Raw genomic sequence first — 26,529 nt, 5'->3', positions numbered from 1 at the left:
TCAAGTTTTACCAGAAAGAACAACAGCAGGTACTTAATACAGAAAACTTGGTGAAACTATAAATACTTTCTATGCTTCTGAGTAACTACTTCATTCATTAAAAAAAAAAAGACAATTCAGTACTCAACAGGAGTAACACGATGACGACCGCGCACACTGCCTCAAATGGCCCAACAGCCCAGCTTTTCCTCTTTATATGCCCCGCCCACAATTATGAGAGGAAACACCTGAGGTCAGAAGGAGGAGGACAAATCCTGTAGAGGAGGAGGAGCCACACACGTTCACACCATCACTGCTGTAACAACTGTTTACACTGTGTGTAAAAGAAATCTTCTCTGTTAAGCTCTTGCAGATGTGCTGCTTTATGTGCGGCTGGTTCTGGTCGTTGTCATCAGCATCTTTTTAGGGTCTTTGCTGATGAAGAGGAGAGCCATTAAACCCAGAGGTGAGGCTACAGGAAACACATGACATCAGTGTTTTCATCACTTCAGAGCTCATCACACTAATGCACATTCATTTCCTGGAGACTAAACCTGATTAAACAAGTTTTAATAGTAAACATTTAGCAGTACACATTGTAGGAAATTACTCATAATGTCACAGTGGAAACAGATTTATGTGCTAACAAGATTCAGTAAAAAAAATGCAAAGAAAATGCCTGAAATCAGCTTCTGTCTGTTAACAGATGCAGTTTATTTAGTAGGAAAATGTCATTTTCATCAGATTATTTACAGAAAAGCCAAACAGAACATGGCTCAGAGATTCTTCCTCAACAAAATAATCACAGTTTGTACAAAGTTAGTCTAATTCTCCTGTAACAGTCAGCCTGATAAAAGTGTGTCCATCAAGATTATGAGTTAACTAAAATTAAAACTAGTAAACTTTGCAAAAGTGAAATTAACTAAAATGATATTTAATAAAAATCAAATAAAAATATAGAGGAACTGTTCTTAGTTTGCTGTTATTGTGGTTCATATTGGCGGCACATGCATCAGGACTAAGAACAGTAACTGATTACTGCCAGTTATCATCGTTGATCCTGAGTTTACTTCCTCAGGTTCTACTTGGTGGAACACGTCTTAAAGACTGATGTTTATCTTCTGATCTGCATGTTTTTCAGGACCTCCTGTGGAATCTGAGCGTGCTGACATCACACAGGTGAGTTTTAGGAATTGTGAGACACCTGAGCTTCATCACAGCTTGATTTGTATCAATCAGCTGGTTTGATCTCCTTCTGCAGGACAACCAGTTGTGTGAAGAGATCAGAGAGGACGACAGACAGAGCAGCTCACCTCCTGCAGTGTCTTCAGTGTACGCTACACCAAAAGCCTCCAACCAGATGTAGATGAAAACGCAGACCTCTGCAGCCTCTCCACCTCTCCTCACGACAAAGTAAAACTGTGGTCTGATTTTAAGCTCTTTGATTTTTACTATATCATCTCTTTCTGCCAGCTAACATTAATAATGAGGAATGCACAAAGTCAATGTGGACTCTCTGGTCCCAGTTTATTAGGTACAGCTAGTTCAAAACAGTCTAATAATAAATTCTTCAGTTGTTAGATAGTATTATTTTTATAGATTATTACTATTAGTGCTGCTGTTAATTTGTTTTGCATTAGTGTTTTAGATATTTTCATTATTTTTGTTCATTTCTGCTTCATCAACACACTGAGCGTAACTTTATCATTTAATGTAGAGTCTGAAGTTTAACATCTTCTTTTTCATTTTCTTAAACTGGAATATTTCCCAGTTTGAAAAACTATTCTTGCTATTGTGATTCTGTAGGACAGATTCAGTGAAAGAGCTGCACAAAATGATGCATATAGGAGGGAGTATGGAGAGTTATTAGATCAGCCAGCAGGTATGCTGTTCTTGGAGGGAGGTCCTTAGACGTAGTCATCAAAAAGGCTCCAGGTTCAGGGGCGGATCTAGAAGGGTGGCATGGGGTGGCAAGTGCCACCCTAAAATGATCTTTTGCCACCCCAGTTTTGCATATGACAGTGTTGTTCATTAAAATAAGATAGCATTAACACTTTAAGTGTAGTTACAGTCAACAGTGAATATAAATGCTAAAACTGAATATATTGCATAGTGTTTCCCCCCCCTCCACCATTAACAAATGGTTAAGCCCATAGCTCAGACTGGCTTTTTTCTTGTTTTCAGTAGCAAGTGATGCTTATGATTGTGCCAGAGCACATTTTGAAAAACACTATGGGAATTTCAGATTTCACACAGGTGGTTGGTTGTTACACTCTGGAAATGGAATGAGGTGAGTGTTATTAACCCTCTGTGGTCCACGGACACGCTGCACCTCCAAATCACATGACTGATTTAAGCTGACACAGCAACAAGCTGCAGCCACGCTGACTCTATTTCAGCCCATATTGAAAGTTCGGACTTCAAAGTTTTTAAATTTTAATTCCAGGCCAGTAAATCCAGAGTTATTGTGTGTGTGTGTGTGTGTGTGTGTGTGTGTGTGTGTCATGCTTTTTTCTAAATACTGTCATCACTTTTTTGTGCGCCCTCTTGTGGTTTTTTTTTTTTTTTTTTTTTTTTTTTGGTAAAGCGTTTTCTAAGGACCAGGCGAAAACAGTACAGACCTCTGCAGGTACTTGGTGGTTGCAGGGGGGAAAGCCACCTCTTTCCTATAGGTGAAAATGTACCATGTCAACCAATTTAAAAAAAAAAAAAAAAAAAAAAAAGTCAACACGTGGGATTTGGTTGTTTAGGAAGAGGGGAAAGTTTTGGGAGTGACGGTAACGGCAGCGAGACAGAGCGTGTGTGTGTGAGAGAGAGTTTAGATGTGGGAGATTTGTGACGTTTAGTGTGGAGTGTATAGTTGTGTTGTCATGTGTAGTTGTTCTGTTGTCAAATTTTGGAGAGGCAAAGCGTGAAATGGACACAGTGGACCGGTGTGTCTATTACATGTTTTGACATGATATTGGTTTTATCTTTTAGCCACAGTGTAAATAAATGACGTACATGGATGTGCAGTCTGCCCAAGTCACCTATTAGGTCTGTTTTTTAATTAAAATAAAAGTAATTTCAAAGTTTCTAAACTTTTTGGAATCACCCGTCTCATTCTTTGTGTAAAATATGTTGTCATGTGACATTTGTGTGTTAGGACGACTGTGGACCCAAATGCAGGACTCAGCAGACAGACTAAAAATCAAAACAGTGTTATTAGCTAGTAAATGGCAAACTTAACAACACATACAGCTGAGTAAAACAGGAGTAAACAGCCTGAAAACTAACACTGACAGAGAGAAGGGAGAACACACAACATGAGGAGAGATCACAACAAGGGACTGAAGGAAACTAAAGGCTTAAATACGCACGAGGTGATCAGGGAGATGAAACTCAGGAACACAGGTGAAATCTGACTAATGAGAGAGAGGAAGCAAAACTGAATGTAGGGAGACAGGGGACTAACAATATAAAACAGGAAGGAACACACTGAGACTGAGACATGACACTGGGACTGGGGATAAACAGACATGGAGACAGGACAGACTGGGGACACAAAAGGATGAAACACAGAGATGAAGATGGGAACAGGGAAAAAACAAACCCACAGAAGTTTAGATATATTAACTAAAACAGACCGCAGACGCCCACAGAAAGGGAACAAAGAGACACCAGACAGACATGAACACGACTGGGGAGACTGGATGTAAACCAACACAGAGACACTGAAGAAACAAAACAGAGACTAAACTAACAGACTGGACACAAAAGGACAAGAAATTTAGAACTGGAAAAATTAAACTCGGAGACAAAAGAGCGTAGCATATTCAGGAAGTAGAACCTAAATGAACTTATAACTTTCAAAGAAATAATGAAACTGAAAATATTGGATCAATCCTACCATGACAGATGTAGGATATTTTTTTCAGTGTCACTATCTAGCTCTGTTCATTTGCATGTATCACATGTATTCCTACTTTTTGTGTTTGCGCCTACAGCCTCAGGACACACTAGTACAAATATTTTGTTTACACTCTGGATCAGGGGTTCCCAATTCCAGTCCTCGAGAGCTACCGTCCTGCAGCTTTTAGATGCATCCCTGTTCCGACACACCTGAATCAAATGAATGGCTTGTTATCAGGCCTTTGCCAAACTTGATTGCATGCTGAAGAGGTAATCAAACCATTTGATCTGGTCTGGATGCATTGAGTAGACTATTTCCTTTTCAGTCACCTTTCTCACTCACTATGTGTTAATAGACCTCTCTGCATTGAATCATACTATTAATCTCTGTCTCTCTTCTACAGCATGTCTTTTGTCCTGTCTTCCTTCTCTCACCCCAACGGGTCGCAGCAGATGGCCCCGCCCCTCCCTGAGCCTGGTTCAGCCGCAAGTTTCTTCCTGTTAAAAGGGAGTTTTTCCTTCCCACTGTCACTGCTTGCTCAATCGGGGGTCAAATGATTGTTGGGTTTTTTCTCTGAATGTATTATTGTAGGGTCTACCTTACAATATAAAGCGCGTTGTGATTTGGCGCTATATAAATAAAAATAAGTTGAATTGAATTGGATGGGATAACTTTCTCCAAAATTGAAAGGATAAACGACGTACTGGACAATTTCTGATAAAATCAAAAATAATCAAATAATTAAGGCACTAGACAGGTGTACTTAATCATGTGGCAAGTGACTAAATACAGCTTTGTAATAAAAAAATAAAAAATAAAAAATCGATGGGAAGCCCCTCAGTGTTGAGCTTTGTGTCAGTGTCACTGCAAATTTAGTAGGTGAGTTGCAGACGGATTTTATAGAAACTGCAGTCAGTTAAATGAGATGAATTAACTCCAAACACTCTGTTTTAGGAAACGACAAAAAACATTTCAAGAAAATTTTGATTTCGAAATTGAAAATTCAAGATAATATAAACAAAACAAAACCAAAAAAAACCCAAAAACAAATAAACGGACACTTAATTTTTGTCTCTAGTAGAAAACACCTCTCAAAGCAGAGGAGTATGTGTTTGAAGGAGGGACCACAAAATTTGAAGTTCCTGGTTTGCAAACAGAGAAGAAAGAGAAGCAGCATTAAACATTAAGCCGTCAGAACCTCGAGATGAAACTCTGTCACATTTTGCTCTACTCCATCTTCCTCTGTAAGTAAATTCTTCTTATTTCTTATTCATAAAGATGTTTGCAGTTTTTGCACTACATCAGAAACAGTGCGGAAAGCAGAAGCAGCGGTTGTCTGTGAGTGAATGTCCACCACTGTTTTCACGGAGCAGATAAAAGGACGCATCGATACTGATAAAAGTTCAACATCCGCCGTATTTCACAGAATTACCTAACCTCACCCACAGTATGTTTTCATTCCTCGAGTCACTTTTGGCTTTCGGTCCAGAATAAAATGTAATCCAAATACTCTGATTAAAAAAAATCCTCCTGGTCTTGGCTTGTCAGCCACGTCTCTGTGGAAGTTCAACTGCAGCGGTCTCCTCCTGGAGGTGAATGTTCCCCCGAAGCTCATCCACTTTGTTCCTGACCGAACGATGTCCATGGTAACCGAGGGCAGGGAAGAGGGTTAGCAGCTGCATTCAGACGGACAGCAGCTCGTTTGTGTTCAGAGAGCTGCTTTCTTCTCTATAAAGCCACTAAACCACATTTAGAGCTTGTAAGGCAACAACCTTATTTATGTCTTTTTATTAAGTTCAGGAGGAACAGCACAGCTTAAATGTTAACAGACTGAAAACTCTGAATATTAAGTCACTATTTCAAAAACCTCAAAGCAGATCAAGATCTTATCACACAAAATAAAAGGTCAGTTTTCAAGCTTTTCACTCTGAGCTGAGTTTTCTTCAACAGATGGCTTGTGTGATGGCAGGAAGAAGCAGGATGTTTTTGTTTAAAGGAAAAATACAAAGAGATTGAATTTAAACAAACTACTTTTAAATGATATCTCCTCAATTACAGAGAATAATTATCTCTTTCAGTTTAATTTATTAAAATATTTAACATCAAACTGCAGTGTTTAGAGGAAGTTGGTAATACAGTAATTGATTGTTCCTGTTTTCAACAGACCTGCAGGATGGAAACACTGGACTTGCCAACGCTGAAACTCCCGTCTATGAAGGAGTGGAAGGAGGAAACATCACAGCTGAATGCCGGATTTATTTCTCTGGAAGCACGATGTCACTCTGCAAGGAAAAATGTGAAACAGGAAACGTTCTCATTGAAACAACTGGTTACACAGCTCAGAGCGGCAGATACAGCATTAAATTTGAAAAAAATTATTTTTCATCAAATATTGTGTATGTGAGCATCACACAGCTACAGAAGTCTGACTCAGGACAGTACATGTGTACTTTGGGTTCAAAATCAGACAATTTTAACATTGTTGTCACAGAAGGTGAGTCTCTGCTAAAAAATCTTATTCATGTCCGTAAAGATGTGAAATTCTCACTGACCACACCCACTTTTCTTTCAAATAACCTACATGTGTCATATTTACACTACAAGTTTAGTTTAATGAGTTGCTGTAAACACACATTAACCCCTATTACTCACATGCAGACAGAAAACCTGCTTCAAGCAGGATTGTTATTCTGATTTTTCTTTGTTCACAGCTTCAGATACTTCAACACCAAATCAGCCTTTATCAACATCAACATTTCTCCTGTCGGCCTCCACAACAACAACAACACAGCATTTGAACTTCAGTTCAAGAAGCTTCACATCTTTAGCCTTCTCTGAAGTCTCCAGACAGCCTCAAACAGCTACAGGTTCAAGTACATCGTATGTGTGTGTGGGTGTGGATCCGTCACTGTGTTTATCAAAAAAATAAAAACCTCATTCATGTCTATTAACGACACATCAGCAGGTGTGGAAGAAGCAGTCTGATTTATTCCTCAAGTATAAGTAGAAACAGCCACAGTGTAGAAATACACACAAAAAAGTATTGACATGAAAATAGAATTAAAGTTTCAAAAGTAAAATTACCAGAGTCGTTCCATGATGAGGTTGTGTTTGTGGATTTTAACTCTAATATGTTAATTGTTCTTAATGGCAACCTTTTCATAATTTTAACTGAATTATGTATTTGATGTGAGAGAGAGCTGAGTGTAAAAGCAAAGCTCTGAATTTACCGATCGATCTACGTCCCTACGATCCTCACCTATGGTCAGCTGCGGGTAGTGACCAAAAGAATGAGATCTCAGATACAAAAAGCGGAAATGAGCTCCCTGAGCTGGCCTGAGAATGCCTTGGTGTTTCCCCAGACAAGCTGGAGGAGGTGGACGAGGAGAGGGAGGTCTGGGTTTCTCTGCTTAGGCTGCTGCCACTGCTACCCGGATGAGTGGAAGAAGATGGAGGGAATATATTTCATAAAATTAATATAAAGTTATGAAAGAAGTGAAGTTATCACATAAATCTAGCACTGTAAAGAGCACAATGTCTAAATGAAGCACTTAAAAACTTACCACCACTGCACATAAAAGCTGGTTGAGAACATGGCTGACTTCTTCAGTGTCACTACATGAGGTCTTGATGGCAGACAAAGATTTCTTTCTATGAATTTATATAAGCATCAGTGTAACAGTCACACAGGAAAGTTGTGTGTAGGTTACTTTAAACTTTAGTTTAAAAAAAACCAAAGGACCCACTTCAGATGTTATCAGTCCATGCTATTTCATCTTTCGGTGAAAAAAAAAACTATGCAATAAGAAATTAAACATGCAACTTTATTGCTAAAATGCATTTATTACATATTTCAAATCTAACAGTTAAATCTGTTCTGTTAATCAGATCCTACTGTTAACCTACACAGATCATGCTTTATGTTCACCCACTCTTCACATTTCCAAGACAAGTCCAGCAGCACAGAAAGATTCAAGACACTGAGCAGCAGTTTATTTACTTGACAAATGATCCATACCCAGAACAACAACTATTCCCTCACAAAGAGAAACAAGTTACAATCCTCCAACAAGAGCAAAGCTCAAAACCAACAGACATAAGAAAAAAGTCTTTAACACAACAATGAGCCTCTCACTTCTACCAGTCTGCAGTGAGTGTATGATCAGTGTGTACAATTTACTATTTACAAAGACTGTTCACAAGTAGGTCACAGCTAACAGCAAGGAGAGGGGAGAGGTGTCCGTCCATCCAAAAACACCAACCCCACTGAATTTACCAGTCACAACACTTCATCTATCTTTTTCTGAGAAACTCGTGAAAAGCAGTATTTGAAGTTTTGTTTCTGTGTGTCTGTCATCCAGGTTTGTCCTTGGAGCTGGTTATACGTTTATCTGTGGTGGTGGTTCTGCTGCCTGTTGTTCTGCTGCTCATCTACAGAATCACGGCCGAGGGCTCTAACGGTGAGTTACCTTCAAACATTATTTAAAACCTTTACGATTAGTTAATTTACAACAGAGTTATTGTACTTTTGCATTTTGATGTTTGTTTTCAATTCAGATTATTTTCAGTTAATTTCCAGAGTGGATTTTGAGGTTTCAGTTTAAGTTTTATTGTTGGAAAATGTTTAGTTTTAGTTTAAGTTTTATTAGTTTCAGAATTAGTTTTAGTCTTTTCAGATTTTGTCCTGAGGAGGGCATATGTCAGAATCAAGATTTAGGAAAAGTAGTGCAGGAATTACAATAAAAACTGTGTCAGCGACTCACCTTTTGATAGAGCTGTCCAGGGTGTACCCCGACTCTTGCTCTGTGACGGCTGGGATAGGCTTCAGCATTCCCGGGACAAGGAGAAGTGGATGTATGGATTTGATTTAAATAAATTAAAAAAAATATTTTTAACATCTGATTTTAGTTTTTAATATAGTTTGATTTTATTGTAATAACCTTGATTCAAAATATTTCTCTTGGCACTGATTGGTTGCTGACATGCTCGGGGTGTATCACAGGACAGGCACACACACTGGACACACAACATTTTATTGAAATTGTATTACACGTTTTCAGAATAAGTGAGTAAAGCTAATGAAACTTATTACCTGTCGTTTCTACAGGTTTGAACAGCAGGAGACACTCAGCACATGACCACACTGAGGTGACTTATCTCTGTTTGTTTTCTCTCTATGTCATCTTTTAAAAATCTGTACCAGGCTGGAAAGACAAACAAACAAACTGAGATTTCAGGGTTTACAAAAAGTTCAGGATTCTGAATTTAAACTGGTAAGTGCTGACCTAATAGGAAAATGTTAAAACAATATTTCATTTCACCTTCAATTGGGGATGCAACGATACCAATTTTTTCAAACCGATACGATACTGATACTTTGATCTGAGTACTTGCCAATACTGAGTACAAAAACCGATACTTCTACCACACACAAAAAATGCAATGAATTGGAAGACAGGTTTTATTTTATTCTCTGTCGATAAAAAATAAAATATTAATAAAAATGACCACAAAAATAAACATTTCTGTTAAATTATTGCAGTGTCCACATTGTAAACAAACAAACAAAATAACTAAAGTATTTTGCACTGTCTCCAGCTTTCAGAGAGACATAACGTTAATGAACCTATTGCAGAGTATCCACATTGTAATAAAAAAAATAACTGAACTATTTGGGACTCTCTCCAGCTTTCAGATTGAAAAATAAACACTTCTGTTCAGAATAAAATAAATAAAAATTAGGTTTCAGAATAAAATAAACACTTTTGTTAAATTATTGCAGAATGTCCACGTTATATCCAAACAAAAGAACAGTGAACTATTTGGCACTGTCCTTAGCTTTCAGATCCACATAACATTAATGAACCACCTATTTCAGAGTGTCCACATTTTAATCAAACAAAAAAACTTCAGTCAGCAAGCAATGGTGTGACCTCTGAACTAAGCTGTTTTTGGGAAAGTGAGCAGGTTCTTTTTGATGAAAAGAATCATCTCTGCATGATCAGCTGTGAGCCTGTTTCTGCTTTCATTCACAATGTGTGACACTGAACTGAACAGCCTTTCACTATCAACACTTGTGCTCGGTGCTGAAAGGTATCTGCCCGCCAGTTTAGCCAGGTTTGGGAACCGCACTTTATCAACCATGCAGTATTGTAGTGGTTTGTCTGTCTTCTCGTACAATTGCGGCCTCTCCAGGATACAGTGGCTTGCAAAAGTATTCGGCCCCCTTGAACTTTTCCACATTTTGTCACATTACAGCCACAAACATGAATCAATTTCATTGGAATTCCACGTGAAAGACCAATACAAAGTGGTGTACACGTGAGAAGAGGAACGAAAATCATACATGATTCCAAACATTTTTTACAAATAAATAACTGCAAAGTGGGGTGTGCGTAATTATTCAGCCCCTGAGTCAATACTTTGTAGAACCACCTTGCTGCAATTACAGCTGCCAGTCTTTTAGGGTATGTCTCTACCAGCTTTGCACATCTAGAGACTGAAATCCTTGCCCATTCTTTTTGCAAAACAGCTCCAGCTCAGTCAGATTAGATGGACAGCGTTTGTGAACAGCAGTTTTCAGATCTTGCCACAGATTCTCGATTGGATTTAGACACCAGACAGGTCAGGGATAAAGTTATTGAGAAATTTAAAGCAGGCTTAGGCTACAAAAGATTTCCCAAGCCTTGAACATCCCACGGAGCACTGTTCAAGCGATCATTCAGAAATGGAAGGAGTATGGCACAACTGTAAACCTACTAAGACAAGGCCGTCCACCTAAACTCACAGGCCGAACAAGGAGAGCGCTGATCAGAAATGCAGCCAAGAGGCCCATGGTGACTCTGGACGAGCTGCAGAGATCTACAGCTCAGGTGGGGAATCTGTCCATAGGACAACTATTAGTCGTGCACTGCACAAAGTTGGCCTTTATGGAAGAGTGGCAAGAAGAAAGCCATTGTTAACAGAAAACCATAAGAAGTCCCATTTGCAGGTTGCCACAAGCCATGTGGGGGACACAGCAAACATGTGGAAGAAGGTGCTCTGGTCAGATGAGACCAAAATGGAACTTTTTGGCCAAAATGCAAAACGCTATGTGTGGCGGAAAACTAACACTGCACATCACTCTGAACACACCATCCCCACTGTCAAATATGGTGGTGGCAGCATCATGCTCTGGGGGTGCTTCTCTTCAGCAGGGACAGGGAAGCTGGTCAGAGTTGATGGGAAGATGGATGGAGCCAAATACAGGGCAATCTTGGAAGAAAACCTCTTGGAGTCTGCAAAGACTTGAGACTGGGGCAGAGGTTCACCTTCCAGCAGGACAACGACCCTAAACATAAAGCCAGGGCAACAATGGAATGGTTTAAAACAAAACATATCCATGTGTTAGAATGGCCCAGTCAAAGTCCAGATCTAAATCCAATCGAGAATCTGTGGCAAGATCTGAAAACTGCTGTTCACAAACGCTGTCCATCTAATCTGACTGAGCTGGAGCTGTTTTGCAAAGAAGAATGGGCAAAGATTTCAGTCTGTAGATGTGCAAAGCTGGTAGAGACATACCCTAAAAGACTGGCAGCTGGAATTGCAGCAAAAGGTGGTTCTACAAAGTATTGACTCAGGGGGCTGAATAATTACGCACACCCCACTTTGCAGTTATTTATTTGTAAAAAAATGTTTGGAATCATGTATGATTTTGGTTCCACTTCTCACGTGTACACCACTTTGTATTGGTCTTTCAGGTGGAATTCCAATAAAATTGATTCATGTTTGTGGCTGTAATGTGACAAAATGTGGAAAAGTTCAAGGGGGCCGAATACTTTTGCAAGCCACTGTATGTCTCTAACTCTATACTAGAACCTACTGCAGCTCTGCCCACCAATGCTGATGCCTGCTCATCTGCAATTTCATCAAACATGCTGTCCAGACTAGTAGTGGGCTGGTCATTGTGTGCTTTTCTTGAAGGTGGTTCATTCAGGTCATGATCCTCCTGCTTGTCTCGGGGCAACCTTAGCAGCTCAAGTTTCAGCATCTCTTTGGCATTTGCAGCAGTTGTGGTGCTGGAGAAAAACGATTTTTATATCTAAAACAGAGAATGAAAAAAGTTAGCTGACAATAGGTTTGCTTACCTTTTTTTTTTGCAGTCACACACAGTTACATACACAGTCATATTCACACATACAGTCACAGACACACACAGTCAAAGTTACACACACAGGCACACACTTACCTGGGATCGAGTAGCGTGGCGATGCTATACAGTGGGTTTTCCTCCACATCAGTGAACTGTGTCCTGACAGCTGCAGCCAAGGTTCCCTTCATTGCTTTGATCCCATGGTCCTCATCAGTCTCCCTTGTTAGAAATCTGTGGAGCACAGTGACGGCTGGAATGACGTCTGCAGCCATGGCATCTGAAGAGCTGACTTTTTGAGTTAACTCCTTCAATGGACCCAGAACAGATATCACCTTCTCCAGCAGTGTCCACTGGTGAGCCATGAGCGTATCAGGGAGTCCCTATTCAGACACGAATATTCACAGAGCCTGTTTCTGCTCGATTAATGACTGTATCATATAAAAGGTGCTGTTCCAGTGGGTCTGAACGTCTTGCTGGAGCCGCTTCGCAGGCTGGTTGATCTGTAATTGAATGTCCTCGAGACGGGAGCTGGCCAGAGCAGAATGTTTAAAATGTTCAACTATTTTGCGGCCAACTGCCACCGCATCAGCAACACTCCTCTGTGACAGAAGGCCCTCATGAACAACCAGATGGAGAGTATGAGCAGTGCAAGGTAGGCTGGGCAGCTCAGCATCACTCATGGCCTTTATCATATTCTTGCGTTGTCCCAGAGCACTATGTGGACGGACGTCTTCGGTATATCCCAGGTCTGAAGCATGCTATCGAAAGCAGCTGCGATGGTTTGGCTGGTGTGCCAGCCCCTGAACGACTTTGCATGTAGTGTGACTTGATGACGGACAAACTCCTCATCAATGCACTGCGCCGTTAAACTGAGGAGTGACATCGGGCACACACTGCTTGTGCAAATGTCTGTATTCAAACTTAAGGCTGAAACCTCCTGCATGAGGTTATGCACATGTTTGTTTGTTTTTTTTTACCTCTTCTGAAAGTTTTGGAACCATTATGTCCGTAATGTATGGGCGGCTGGGAATCTCATATCGCGGCTCGAGTATGCTGAGAAGACGGCGAAATCCTACGTTTTCCATGACCGACAGTGGCTGGTCATCCAGAGCGATAAAATGAGTCAGAGCCTCTGTTATTTTAACTCCCCGTGGATTTTCTCTTGACATTTTTCCAAAACCCGAGTTAAAGGTGGCTGTTCTCGTCTTGCGTTAGCCTCGGTGTACTCCAGCGCATGATGTGTCCTCAGATGTTTTATTAAATTGCTTGTATTGAACGATGTACTCTCCTTCCCTCCCCTGGACACCTTACCAGTACACAGTTTGCACTCGGCCTTGCTTCTGTCATCTTCACATATTATGAAATAAGTCCACACTGCTGATATTTTGTTTAGCGTAGCTACAGGAGCCGCCAGTCTCATTCAGCTAACCTCCTAGCGATATGTCCCCCTAGCGGCCAATCTAAAAAATTACAACAGAAATGACAAGCCACTCTCTGACTCATGAAATAAGTTGGTATCAGTTCATGGTATCGGTTAACGTTTAAGAGTATGAGTACACACACATTTTACCAGTATCGGTATCGGTGCATCCCTAGTTTCAATCATACGATTCATTTTCATTTAAATCTGCACTAGTCTCTGTTTTATATTAAAAGATGCAAGCTGCACCAAAATTAACAAAAGTTCAACATTTACTTCTTCCACTTCTCTGTATACTAGACACAACTTCTGTTTCCATCCTGACACTAAGAACCTGCTGCGCATCATCATCTTCTGCTTTAATATGTGATTGCTGTCATTGTGTTTCTGTCTTTTCTCCTCAATTCAGTCAATTTGTTATTTTTATTTTTATTTTCCCAGATTGGTCTCAGTGAAATCGATCGTCCAGTGTCCTCATGTGAAGACTCGACCTACCAAAGTCTCAATACAGCGAGCAGAGATCACGACCAAACCTACTCTACACTCAGACACAATAACCAGTTTTCAGACATGAACTCCTGTCAAACTGAATGACTGCATGAGCATACCAGTCATTTTCCCATTAAACCAAGTTACCAGGGTCAGTGATGAAGATTTCATCATCAAAGAGGAGTAAAAGCAGGAACGAGATTATGGACCTCTTAGAATCCACATGTCAATCTCATCCATGTCATCTTCTCCCATTACTTCATGGGAGAAGATGACAAACCAGTATCAAACCAGTATCACAACCAAACATGTAATAGACACGCCGCCCTCAGGCCCTCCCAGGTGTGGGGGCCTAAATTCAATTCAATTCAATTCAGTTTTATTTATATAGCGCCAAATCACAACAAAAGTCGCCTCAAGGCGCTTCACCACACTCCCTGCCGGGTGGCTGATGCTCTCGGACGTTGGTGTGCTCTCAGTCATGCGTGCTACACAATAACATTCAATATTTAGTATTTAGAGTTACCTACAGTTATCCAAGTTATTGCTGTGATGTCGTGTTTATTGTGTTGCTCTCTTTTTGCTTGTTTTCCTTTTTTTGTTCTCTCTCAACAGGTGATCCAGCAGATTTATTTTTTGATTTTTTTTTAGTGTCTTCTCTCACTGTCCCTCTTCTCCCCTGTTTTTCTTTCCCTCCCTTTCTTTCTATCTCATTTTCCTACTCCCAAGTCTGTCTGTCCTGTCTGTAATAACTTAAAATAAAATAAAATAAATACATTAAATAGAAAGTAATAGACACGCCGCTCCACTGGGTCCATTTCGCGCTTTGCCTCTCCAAAACATGAAATGTACAAGCATGCAGAAGTTGCAGTAACAGCAGAGGGAAATTTTGTTTGAAGCCAACATGAAAATAATCACGTGAAACCCTTTAAACAGACGCTATTAACATATTTACATGTATATGCATATTAGCCGCCTAGCTTAACTTCTTTCTGATGATTAAGGACGAATGTACTTCATGCGTTTGTCCTCGCTACCAACTTCGTGTCTTTACATATATTACTCCCCCTGCTGGTAATGCAACTTCTGCATGCGTGTCCATTTCACATTTTGAAGAGGCAAAGCGTGAAATAGACACAGTGGATTACACATTTTACCATGATATCGGCTTGATCCTTTAGCCACAGTGTAAATAAATGACGTACATGGATGTTCAGTCTGCCCAAGTCATCTATTAGAAGGTCTGTTTTTTATTTAAAATAAAAGTCATTTCAAAGTTTCTACCTTTTTGGAATCACTCGTCTCGTAACTCCAAACGCTCAGTTTTAGGAAACAACAAAAAAACAAAGAAATTTTGATTTCGAAATTGAAAATTCAAGAAAATATAAACAAAACAAAAAACAAAAACAAATAAACGGACACTTAATTTTTGTCTCTAGTAGAAAACACCTCTCAAAGCAGAGGAGTGTGTGTTTGAAGGAGGGACCACGAAATTTGAAGTTCCTGGTTTGCAAACAGAGAAGGAAGTGAAGCAGCATTAAACATTAAGCCGTCAGAACCTCGAGATGAAACTCTGTCACATTTTGCTCTGCTCCATCTTCCTCTGTAAGTAAATTCTTCTTATTTCTTATTCATAAAGATGTTTGCAGGTTTTGCACTACATCAGAAACAGTGCGGAAAGCAGAAGCAGCGGTTGTCTGTGAGTGAATGTCCACCACTGTTCTCACGGAGCAGATAAAAGGACGCATCGATACTGATAAACGTTCAACATCCGCCGTATTTCACAGAATTACCTAACCTCACCCACAGTATGTTTTCATTCCTCGAGTCACTTTTGGCTTTCGGTCCAGAATAAAATGTAATCCAAATACTCTGATTAAAAAAAATCCTCCTGGTCTTGGCTTGTCAGCCGCGTCTCTGTGGAAGTTAAACTGCAGCGGTCTCCTCCTGGAGGTGAATGTTCCCACGAAGCTCATCCACTTTGTTCCTGACTGAACGATGTCCATGGTAACCGAGGGCAGGGAAGCCTGGTTAGCAGCTGCTTTCAGACGGACAGCAGCTCGTTTGTGTTCAGAGAGCTGCTTTCTTCTCTATAAAGCCACTAAACCACATTTAGAGCTTGTAAGGCAACAACCTTATTTATGTCTTTTTATTAAGTTCAGGAGGAACAGCACAGCTTAAATGTTAACAGGCTGAAAACTCTGAATATTAAGTCACTATTTCAAAAACCTCAAAGCAGATCAAGATCTTATCACAAACAAATAAAAGGTCAGTTTTCAAGCTTTTCACTCTGAGCTGAGTTTTCTTCAACAGATGGCTTGTGTGATGGCAGGAAGAAGCAGGATGTTTTTGTTTAAAGGAAAAATACAAAGAGATTGAATTTAAACAAACTACTTTTAAATGATATCTCCTCAATTACAGAGAATAATTATCTCTTTCAGTTTAATTTATTAAAATATTTAACATCAAACTGCAGTGTTTAGAGGAAGTTGGTAATACAGTAATTGATTGTTCCTGTTTTCAACAGACCTGCAGGATGGAAACACTGGACTTGCCAACGCTGAAACTCCCGTCTATGAAGGAGTGGAAGGAGGAAACATCACAGCTGAATGCCGGATTTATTTCTCTGGAAGCACGATGTCACTCTGCAAGGAAAAATGTGAAACAGGAAACGTTCTCATTGAAACAACTGGTTACACAGCTCAGAGCGGCAGATACAGCATTAAATTTGAAAAAAATTATTTTTCATCAAATATTGTGTATGTGAACATCACACAGCTACAGAAGTCTGACTCGGGACAGTACATGTGTACTTTGGGTTCAAATTCAGACAATTTTAACATTGTTGTCACAGAAGGTGAGTCTCTGCTAAAAAATCTTATTCATGTCCGTGAAGATGTGAACTTCTCACTGACCACACCCACTTTTCTTTCAAATAACCTACATGTGTCATATTCACACTACAAGTTTAGTTTAATGAGTTGCTGTAAACACACATTAACCCCTATTACTCACATGCAGACAGAAAACCTGCTTCAAGCAGGATTGTTATTCTGATTGTTTCCTTGCTCACAGCTTCAGATACTTCAACACCAAATCAGCCTTTATCAACATCAACATTTCTCCTGTCGGCCTCCACAACAACAACAACACAGCATTTGAACTTCAGTTCAAGAAGCTTCACAGCTTCATCAACCTCCTCTGAAGTCTCCAGACAGCCTCAAACAGCTGCAGGTTCAGGTACATTGTATGTGCATGTGTGTGTGTGGGGGGGGTGTGGATCCGTCACTGTGTTTGTCAAAAAAATAAACACCTCATTCATGTCTATTAGCGTCACATCAGCAGGTGTGGAAGAAGCGGTCTGATTTATTCCTAAAAGTATAAATAGATACAGCCACAGTGTAGAAATACACAGCTCTGTTAGAAGTAAAAGAAAAAAAGTATTTAAATTAAAACAGAATCAAACTATTAAAAGTGAAATTTCTAGAGTCGCTTCATGATGAGGTTTATTATATTTGTATATTTATATTTTTTTACTTCCTTCTATTAATTTGATATTTATTTGAGTATGTTTTGTAATATTATGCTGAAGAAGTGAAGTTATAAAATAAATGTACTGCAGTAAATATTAGACAGAGTCTGAAAGAAGCACTTAAAACTTTTCACCAATGCACACTAAAACTGAGTGAAACATGGCGGACTTCTTCAGAGTGTCATTACATGAGGTCTTGATGACAGACAAACATGTGATCAATCAATATTTGAGTTCAGTGGTTTCTCAGCTTTCTTTCCATGTATTTATGTAAGAATTAGTGTAACAGTCACACAGGATCAAGTAAATATTTCAGCTCTGTGGTTTATTTTATAAATTCCTACAAGTAACAGTAAAACAGATGCAGCAAAGCGTCATGTGAGTTAGTTTTTATTGAATATTTTAACAAGAATGCAGATTCACAGGACAAAAACCTTTGTTTAAAAAATGTTTAATGTCATGTTGGACCCCCATAACTTAAATATTTACTTCATTAAAATAATTTTATTCAAAAGGAAATGTAACTCAGAGTATCTCTGTCTTTATCTGTGGTGGTTGTATGACTGAGACTTTATTTCAAAAATGTATTTACTACATATCACATATTTAGAGTGTAACAGTATAAAATCTGTTCTATTACATTGCAGATAAGCTGCTTCATGTGATTCTGATTCTGGTCGCTATGATCACCATCTTATCAGCAGCTTTGCTGATTTTCTACAAGCACAGGAAGAATAAACCAAAAGGTGAGCCTGTAGTAAACAAATTCATCTCTTCAGTCCACAACATGACCGGGATGCACGTTCATTTCCTAGAGATTAACCCTAAACTTAATGTTAAGCCAAACCTTTACAATAAAATTGTGTAATATTTATTATTCAGACTTTTTTTTAACTGCACATTGTGTTAAAGTACGTATGCTTTGATAATAAAAGTAACAGGAAAATCTGAAAGGGACAGAAAGCACTGTGACACGGTCATTGGTTGCATTTTATTTCAAATCAATCATTGTTTAATGTTTTCAGTTCTTTTTCCTCATACTGTTCAGTTCTTGGGTTCTGTTACTGTGTGACTTAATGTGACTTAAATACAGATGTTTAATTTTTGCATGTTTGCATTTTGCATGTTTTTCAGGACCTCCTGTGAAAACTGAACATGCTGACATCACACAGGTGGGTTTTAGGAGTTATGAGTGACCTGAGCTTCATAACTACTTGATTAGGATCAATCAGCCAGTTTGTTCTCTTTCTCCAGGCCAACTGGCTTTATGGAAACATCACAGAGGATGAAACTCAGAACAGTGTAATTCCTGTGCGGGTGTCTTCAGTTCATGACTACCCCGAAGGCTCGCAACCAGATGGAGTTGAAAACCAAGAGCATTACAGCCTCGTCACCGCTCCTCAGAACACGGTAAATAAAATCATGGTTTGATTTTAAACTCTGAGGTCAGAAACAATGACCGGTGCAGCATTTTGGGCAGTAAACTAATTCACTAGTTGTCTGGATGAATCAAGCTGACATAGCAACAGGCCACTTTCTGAAGCTTGTATTGAAAAGGGTTCATTACTCGAAGGTTTTCGACACAGTGCTCTTTGGTGACATCTGGTGGCCAAAAATATGAAGCGCAGAGCAATTTAATATGAACTGCTTCATTGTGATTACCCGCTCGACCTGAGCTAACAGCTTCTGTTTAATATTATGTGACAATTCTGTGTGATATCGGACTATCGCTGTGGTGCTTTGAACATGTACTTTTGAAGGATGAAAAAGAAATGTTATGTCTATTTGATTAATAAATAATTTTAATGAATAAATATGTGACATGATGTGTTCTCCCTTTGCTTTTGACTTCTTGACATTTGTAGACATAATAGATAAAAAATAAAATACATTATATATAATAATGTGCTACTACAGGTGGGAAGTAACTAAGTAGAAATACTGTTTTAACTTGATAAAAAAAAAAAAAAAAGGTCCAGCTGCTGTATCTCACAGGGAGAGAAACAAAAGAGAGCTAACTTCACTCAGAGATGGAGAAAAATAAGAAAGACAGGACAGGTGAGGAAGAAGAGAGGTTAGATTTAAAGGTAAGGACTCCTCATTTAAAGCTTACATGTAAGTCCTCATGTTTTAAAATCAGATGCTGGGTCTGTATACATGTGACAGTATGATTTTTTTCATATTAAGAAACATGCTGCTAAACGAACTGAGGTAGATTAACTGTGTTGTTTAAAGGCTGCAGTAAAATCCTCTGTAGGTTAGTGCAGGATCTGTACTGTGATGGACTTAAAGTAAAAAACAGTGTGTGACTGTTGCACAGTGGCTGTGGTTTCACATCAAATTTAGCAGAGATGAATCTGAAGTTAAGCTCATGATGCTGAGATTCATTCACTGAATTCCACCTTCATACCGACTATATACCATCTAGAAAAACAGACAGCATAAACAGTGTAGAGGATGGAAACCAGCCAGGACAACTCGTGAAATATCCCTTGACATCTGTTTGAATTAAGTTGTGTACATTCACAAAGAGCAGCAGGTCAGCTGATCACAGCCTGTACACTAAGAAAATCTACTGAAGCTCTAAATAGCAATTATTGTAAGTTATGATTAATTTCCTCACACTGAGCCATTACAACCAGTTTTAGGGTTCCCCACCTGCTAAATCTCACTTTAACCCAGTGGTTCTCAGACTTCTTACATCATTCCCCACATGGCAGGAAGAAATATTTTCACGCCCCATCTAAACAAAACAATGACAGACAAGCCTAGCTGCAACTTTATTTAGATAATAAAGTCATTCAAAATGAATCCTTCAGTAATTTTTCAGTTTTAAACAAACAACTTTCATTTCAAATAACTATTTGTAACTTTTGTCACAAGACTGCTTCATTAGTCTGCACCACTTCTTCAAAAAAGCAACAAGTTCAACAAAATGTGAACATTTCCAAACATGGAAAAATAAAGTTCAGTCTTTGTCTTATAAAAAAGAAATCCAGAAACTTGTGAACAGAGATGAAAAATACATAATTTAGTGAGAGATTAATACTATTCACTCTTAGTGGCTGCAGCGAGCCGGTTTTTGACGAGCTGTGGCGCGGCTGCGGAGGGGCGGACGCACCTGAGCAGCATCCGCAATCACGCCTCACCGGCTTAAAACAGAATGAGCTAGGCCTGTTGTTGTTGATGATGTGTGTAGGCCAGGGGTGGGCACCGAGGGCCGGTGTCCCTGCAGGTTTTACATGTGTCCTTGAACCAACACAGCTGATTTAAATGGCTAAATTATCTCCTCAACATGTCCTGATGTTCTCCAGAGGCCTGGTAACGAACTAATCATGTGATTCAGGTGTGTTGACCCAAGGTGAGATCTAAAACCTGCAGGGACACCGGCCCTCGGGGCCTGGAATTGCCCACCCCGGTGTAGGCTGTAGCCGAGTGTCTAAGTCCACAGCCGCAATAAAGAAGTGTACTGAAAAGTAGTGATGGCCAAATGAAGCTTTCTGAAGCACTGAAGCTTGTATTGAAAAACGGTTCATTACTCGAAGCTTTTCAACACAGTTCTCTCTGGTGACATCTGGTGGCCAAAAGTATGAAGAGCAGCTTGAATCCACAAAATAAAACCAACTCCTTCATAATGATTGCCCACTCTACAGAGCGGAATTCTGTGTTATATTGGGCTTCTGTTGTGTTGCTTTGAACGCGTATTTTTTGGTGTTAAAAATGTAGTTTATTTGTTTAATAAATAATTTTGACCAGTAAACTTTCCTGGTTTGAACATGCACCGTGGTGTGGTCTTTCTTTGCTTGTGACTTCTTGATGTTGGTAAATACAATAATTGAAAAATACCACGTTACATATAACATACGTATAATAATGCACATTATGGAGTATGCTTCTGCTGTGAGGTCCAGCCTCCATGTACTTATGCACTCAAAAAACAGATTCAGGTCCTCCTTTCAACGAACACATACAAATTTTGTTAGTTGTTCATAAATGTAATTAAAAAATACCAAATTAATTTGGTTTTCTTTGTGTAAACTTAAAATTATTCTAAACCAGCAGAGGCTGATTCTGAACACAAAATGAGTTTGTTGGGGCACTGGGGGTAGGGGGAGTACATTTTTGCACATGCGCATTTGTATACTCAAAGAAAAAAATTCAAGCCCCTCTTTAAGCTGAAACATTTTTTTTTTTATCTCACTCAACGCAAATGTAGCAATCCAGCGTTACTGCAATTATTATTCGTGTGATGAACCTAAATTATTTTCTCTCAAAGCAGTCTTTGTTACAACAACACAAAGTTATTGAGTTACACAACCGTCAGGCTCTTCGAAGATTTTGCGCTCTTTCAGGATCACCTAAATGAATGCAGCTGGTCTTGGCCTCTCTGTACTTTTTGGATAAAACTACACCTTCAGGTAAGGTAACATATTAATTTTTCATATAACCAATTGTGTATTTCTCTATGAGCTGAATGTAGAGTACTGCTATTTATCATAGAAGCTTGTAACAGTTGTTTTTTGAACTTTTGGTGGTGCTACCATTCTCCTCTATGCTGGAATACTATTTTTTTTTACCAAATAGACAGGTCTTTTCAAAAGCGCCTTGTTTTAGAGGACAAATTATGTAGCCACCAACTTTTAAGTACTCGGAGCTTGTGCTAGCTTGATAGCAGCTAGCCAGCCGCCATGTGCTCAATGAAAGATGATCTCCTAAGGCTAACTTCATTCTTACTGTTTTCTTTTATAATCTAAAAATGTGGCATTCTGTGTTTATTATTATATAATGCCATATTATAGTAGAAATTATTGTTTTGAGGTGTCTTTAACAGCAATTTATAGTTTACTGAGGGTGCTACCAAAAGTGAACCATGTGGCCGTAAGAGTAACTGCAGTCAGCACAACACGCACTCCCGTGACGTCCATACCTATTTATTATTAGAAATGATTTCTTTATTTATTATTCGCTACCGCCTAGATTATAAGAAAATGCTGCGTCAGGGGGAAGCGTTGGAAGGAGAGGCCGATGATAGTCGTGGGGTTAGTAGGGGAGGGCACTGGAGAACCAGTGAAGTTTGGGAGTGAGTTTTGCATAATATGTTCCCCTCCAAGTGACAGAGCCCTGAAACAACCTATTTCTTAACCAAGGTATTGTTTCTGTTTTTCAGACCTCCACTGAGGATGAACGGTTGAGATCCACTGCAGCAACTGTCATGGGTATTTACACCATTACAAGAGAAGGCATTCAGGAGCCAGAGGATGTGGGAGTTGTCATTGAAGGTACTACAGTTATGAACAGCCTCGGTAGTGTCATCATGGCATTCATCGTCTTCTTTGGACTGATTTATGCACTTGATCTGAGCTATCCAAATGACCACAAGTACACTTTGGAGTTTTGTCAGAATTTTTGAATGAATCTGGATGGCCCAAAGCTCAGTGCAAAGATGCAGCAAATGAAAATGAAGATGTTTGCTTAGGCAAACAAGACTCCAGCACAAAAGTTGATTTTGGCCTTTTTATCTCTTTTTTTCAGACTGTGACCTTTTTTTAAAAAAAACAAAAATGGAAGTTTTCAATTTTTGTCTGCTTTTCTGTTTGAACATCTTAGATGAACATCCTACATCCTACAATTTAATCTAGCATCTCTGCATATCATGTAGTTTCTACACTATATAGTTACACTTAACGTTAAAGCATGAGGCAATTGTGTTAAATACACGCAAGATGCTTACGTAAATCCAAGAGTTGGCCAATCCCTTTTTTTCAGTGTACAATGGTGTGAATTGTAATGTTTAGTAGGTTATCACTGCGGATTTGCTGAAAAGCTACCTGCAAGTGTCACTGTAAATGTATACAATGATTATTAAGTGAAATCTGATTTTACAAATTGCAGTTTGAAAAAGCAAGAACATACATTTTCTTTTATACTGAGGGGACAGATTTGTTTTCAGTCTTGCCTAGTAATACAAAGGTGTGTCCTCTTCAGATTTAATATTCATTTCAAATGTAAGACAGCACTTTTTTGTTAGCACTTTGATTTTGTTAAGGTTAATTTGACCATGTGACATGTATGTTTATTCACAAAATATTCTGTTTCTGCTGTTAATTCAAGTGATTAAAATTGAGTTGAAAAAACAAATTCATTTTGTTATTTTTTCAATAATTCAATAGTTAGTTGAACTTAAAAAAAATCATTTTAATGCGAAGACAATCTAGCTCAAATGACATTGTATTGAGTTGAACCAACCAAAACCTTTCACATCTTATTAATGTAATTTTCTTCCTTTTGAACTTATTTAAAAAATTGTGTTCGACTGACTCAGTTTAATTAAATTGTCATGATGTATGTAGATTTGGTTGAACCAAAATATATGTATTACGTGGAAAACCTGCCATCAATCCAATTGAGTTCATCCAATGACTCATTTTTATGAGTGTGCAATTAATCGCTAGACGGGTATATTTATAAATAATATTATATTAGGGAAATTTTCCTATACATATTTTTGACCTGGGGGTAGAATTGATTATGAAATGGAAAGGGAAATGCTTATGAACTTTCAAATTAAAACCATGATGCATTTAACGTAACCCTTTTTCATTTTTATTTGAGAAGAGAATTTGTTCCACTGTACGATGGCCGAACTTGTTCCTTTTCGTGGAGATAATTTCTCCTGCCTTAAGGAAAATCCCTTCACATGGCACAGAAGAGGCTGGAGTGCAGAAAAACTGGTAGAGATGCACTTATGGCTGCACAAACTATCAGCTAAAGAGAATAAATAAATTAAATTGCTGCACATTTTGTAGACTAACATTTTAAGATTATTTTTTAAATAAAATATATCTTTTATAACATTAAATGTTACGAGTCAAATGGAAGTTTTTCTAAAGTTATTTAATGATATTTATATTATGAAAAGCAGATTTTTGACATTTTAAGTTTTTCCCGTTTTCAGATGAAATAAACACGCACAAAACAAAAGCAAACAGCCAGAACACAAAGCTGGAAAACCCACCGACCAGAATAAACTCAAAATACTCCCACACGACAGAACCAAATCTCTCAGTAGAATGATCAGTGGTTCGCTATCTGTCACCATCAAAACACTCCACAAATCCCGCAAATGATTCACTTCGTTCCATTTGAATCAGGTACCGAAGCAATTACGTGCGTAATGAAGCTTCGGACGTCACTGGTCACGTGACTTTTGCCAAACGAAGCAAGCCTCGACACAGTGCTTCTGAACCAGTGTGTTGTTTTTTTCGACACACGCTCCGGAGCGTCAGCTTCAAGCGGGCCATCACTACTGAAAAGTGTGAACATGTGGTCGGGTCTCCCGTGCCCCAGTGGTGGGTTTTAGCACCACTGTAAATGATGCGCGACAGACCCGACCACATATTCGCACTTAGAGAACCACAGCTTTAATCCCTGACCATATGTAACCGCTCCCGAAGGTTATTTTTAATGTTTAGTGTAGAATAAAGAGCCATGCTCCAACTGATGTTTAATCAGTATTTTAATCTCCTCTTCACCAGCAAACACAGATATTGTGTCAGCAAAATAAAATTAAAACCCAAACAAAAACGTACCGTGTGCGCCTTTCTACCAAACATTCAGGAGCAATTGCAGTCCATGTTTTGCTCCTTATTCACAAGGTAGCTTGTTTTCTGGCTTGATCCTTCACCTACCGGCGGCATGTGTGCCTTAATTGAACATCCGTCCAAACCATGCGCACCTCAAAGCGCAATACTCAAGTCCACCAGAAGGTGGCAACAATACAACATATGGAATTACATTACAGTTTTTTCTGAATGCTTAAACCCTAACTGTGATTCTTATAGCACAATTTCTAAAACTATTAATACTTATAGCAAAACCACTCACTGAGTTTGCAAAACTAAAAGCACAAACACTGCTTTGCACTCAGTTTGCCATTTTGTAACACACACTTTGCAAAACTGTAGGCACAATTCACTGCTTACACTCAATTACCAAATTTCCAACACACTCCTAGCAAAACTATACACATTTATGGCCATTATTTATGCTATTTTGCCAACTGTCTGGCACACTTTCACATGTGAAAACTTTTTTAGATAATTAGTTCACTTTGCAATCAGCCTAAGCACTATAATACAGGTAAGCTCTGTGTGTGGAGTACAGTGGAGGGAGCAGGAAGAGTGAGAAGTAGAGGAGGCCGAGGAACAGGACGTGGAGGTGAAGAAGTAGGACGAAGAGGACAACAAGGACAAGGAGGAGCAAGAGGAGGATGAGGAGGGGGGGGGAGGAGGACGAGGAGGGGGGAGAGGAAGGGTAAGAAGAGTAAGAAATAGAATTGCTGATGACATCAGAGCTACAATAGTGGACCATGTAATCAACCATGGAGTGACCCTGGGGGAAGCTGGCCAACGGGTCCAGCCTAACTCGAGCTGCTACACTGTAGCAAGCATCATAAGGACATTTCGAAATCAGAATCGGTTAGTACAGTCACTTTGCACTGAGATTTGTAGCACTGCCATGCTAATGAGAAACACAAAAATACCATAGATGTAAAAATACTGAAATTGTTACTTTACAGAATTGCTAGACGACCAGATGCTGGGGCAGAGGAAGCATGTTCACTGCAGACCAAGAAACCCATATAGTCAATATGGTGATTGCAAATAGTCCTGTACTTGGAAATAAACACTTGTGTTTGTTTTGATGTGTGTGAATAAACACCAGTACCAGAAGTTTGGATCCCTCTATGCTTACGGATCTATGACAAAAGTATGAGCTCAATCTGACATGGCCTACCATGTGCACAGAGAAAGCAAAAGTCAGATGTGTTTTGTATTCATACCATCAGTGTGCAGTTGGCGCATTGTGTGCTTAGTAGATGATGGCTTGTGTTTACTGTTTGATACGAAAACACCATTTTTACGAAGGTGTGAAGAGTTAATCTAGCTGTGTTCGCTTTTGCAAGAGAACTACAATGTTTTGATAATTGGGTGACAGGTTTTCTTATTTGTGTGTAGAGTTTTGCAAAAATAGCCAATAGTTACAAAAAATGTGCTTAAACAATCAGAAAAAACTGTAAATACTCA

The 26,529-nt window shown here is 39.0% G+C and overlaps 2 protein-coding genes across 4 annotated transcripts; one reads left to right on the top strand and one right to left on the bottom strand.

Annotated features, from left to right (window-relative positions):
- Positions 1–318: 318 nt before the first annotated feature.
- LOC120435248 lies at positions 319–19,257 on the top strand. Of its 3 annotated transcripts, XM_039604410.1 has the most exons (13): positions 319–445; positions 1,121–1,158; positions 1,241–1,392; positions 6,036–6,365; positions 6,583–6,738; positions 8,233–8,331; positions 8,979–9,019; positions 13,864–15,516; positions 16,439–16,768; positions 16,987–17,151; positions 18,091–18,189; positions 18,578–18,615; positions 18,698–19,257. In XM_039604410.1, the coding sequence occupies exons 8-13, from the start codon at positions 15,477–15,479 to the stop codon at positions 18,872–18,874; spliced, it is 849 nt and encodes a 282-aa protein (XP_039460344.1). In that variant the 5' UTR covers positions 319–445; positions 1,121–1,158; positions 1,241–1,392; positions 6,036–6,365; positions 6,583–6,738; positions 8,233–8,331; positions 8,979–9,019; positions 13,864–15,476; the 3' UTR covers positions 18,875–19,257. The 3 variants fall into 3 exon arrangements, with proteins under 3 accessions (XP_039460344.1, XP_039460345.1, XP_039460346.1); XM_039604411.1 differs by having other exon boundaries at positions 6,036–6,738; XM_039604412.1 differs by lacking the exons at positions 319–445; positions 1,121–1,158; positions 1,241–1,392 and adding an exon at positions 4,485–5,115.
- Positions 11,739–13,487, bottom strand: LOC120435252 (zinc finger BED domain-containing protein 4-like). Its single transcript, XM_039604422.1, has 2 exons — positions 12,099–13,487; positions 11,739–11,951 (listed from the first exon to the last, which is right to left on the bottom strand). Exons 1-2 carry the CDS (start codon positions 12,362–12,364, stop codon positions 11,894–11,896), a joined length of 324 nt encoding a protein of 107 aa, XP_039460356.1. The 5' UTR covers positions 12,365–13,487; the 3' UTR covers positions 11,739–11,893.
- Positions 19,258–26,529: the final 7,272 nt, after the last annotated feature.

This window comes from Oreochromis aureus, linkage group 20, assembly GCF_013358895.1.
Source record: "Oreochromis aureus strain Israel breed Guangdong linkage group 20, ZZ_aureus, whole genome shotgun sequence".
Lineage (NCBI taxonomy): Eukaryota > Metazoa > Chordata > Actinopteri > Cichliformes > Cichlidae > Oreochromis > Oreochromis aureus.
Note: the sequence above shows the minus strand (reverse complement) of the source record. Positions and strands in the feature narration are given on the sequence as shown.

Coding starts and splice junctions, on each gene's coding strand:
- LOC120435252 (XM_039604422.1), bottom strand. CDS start 12,364: ATGGCTCACCAGTGGACACTGCTGGAGAAGGTGATATCTGTTCTGGGT. Junction 11,952..12,098: donor GCCACGCTACTCGATCCCAG/GTAAGTGTGTGC, acceptor TCTCTGTTTTAG/ATATAAAAATCGTTTTTCTC.
- LOC120435248 (XM_039604410.1), top strand. CDS start 15,477: ATGAAACTCTGTCACATTTTGCTCTGCTCCATCTTCCTCT. Junction 16,769..16,986: donor TAACATTGTTGTCACAGAAG/GTGAGTCTCTGC, acceptor CCTTGCTCACAG/CTTCAGATACTTCAACACCA. Junction 18,616..18,697: donor AACATGCTGACATCACACAG/GTGGGTTTTAGG, acceptor CTCTTTCTCCAG/GCCAACTGGCTTTATGGAAA.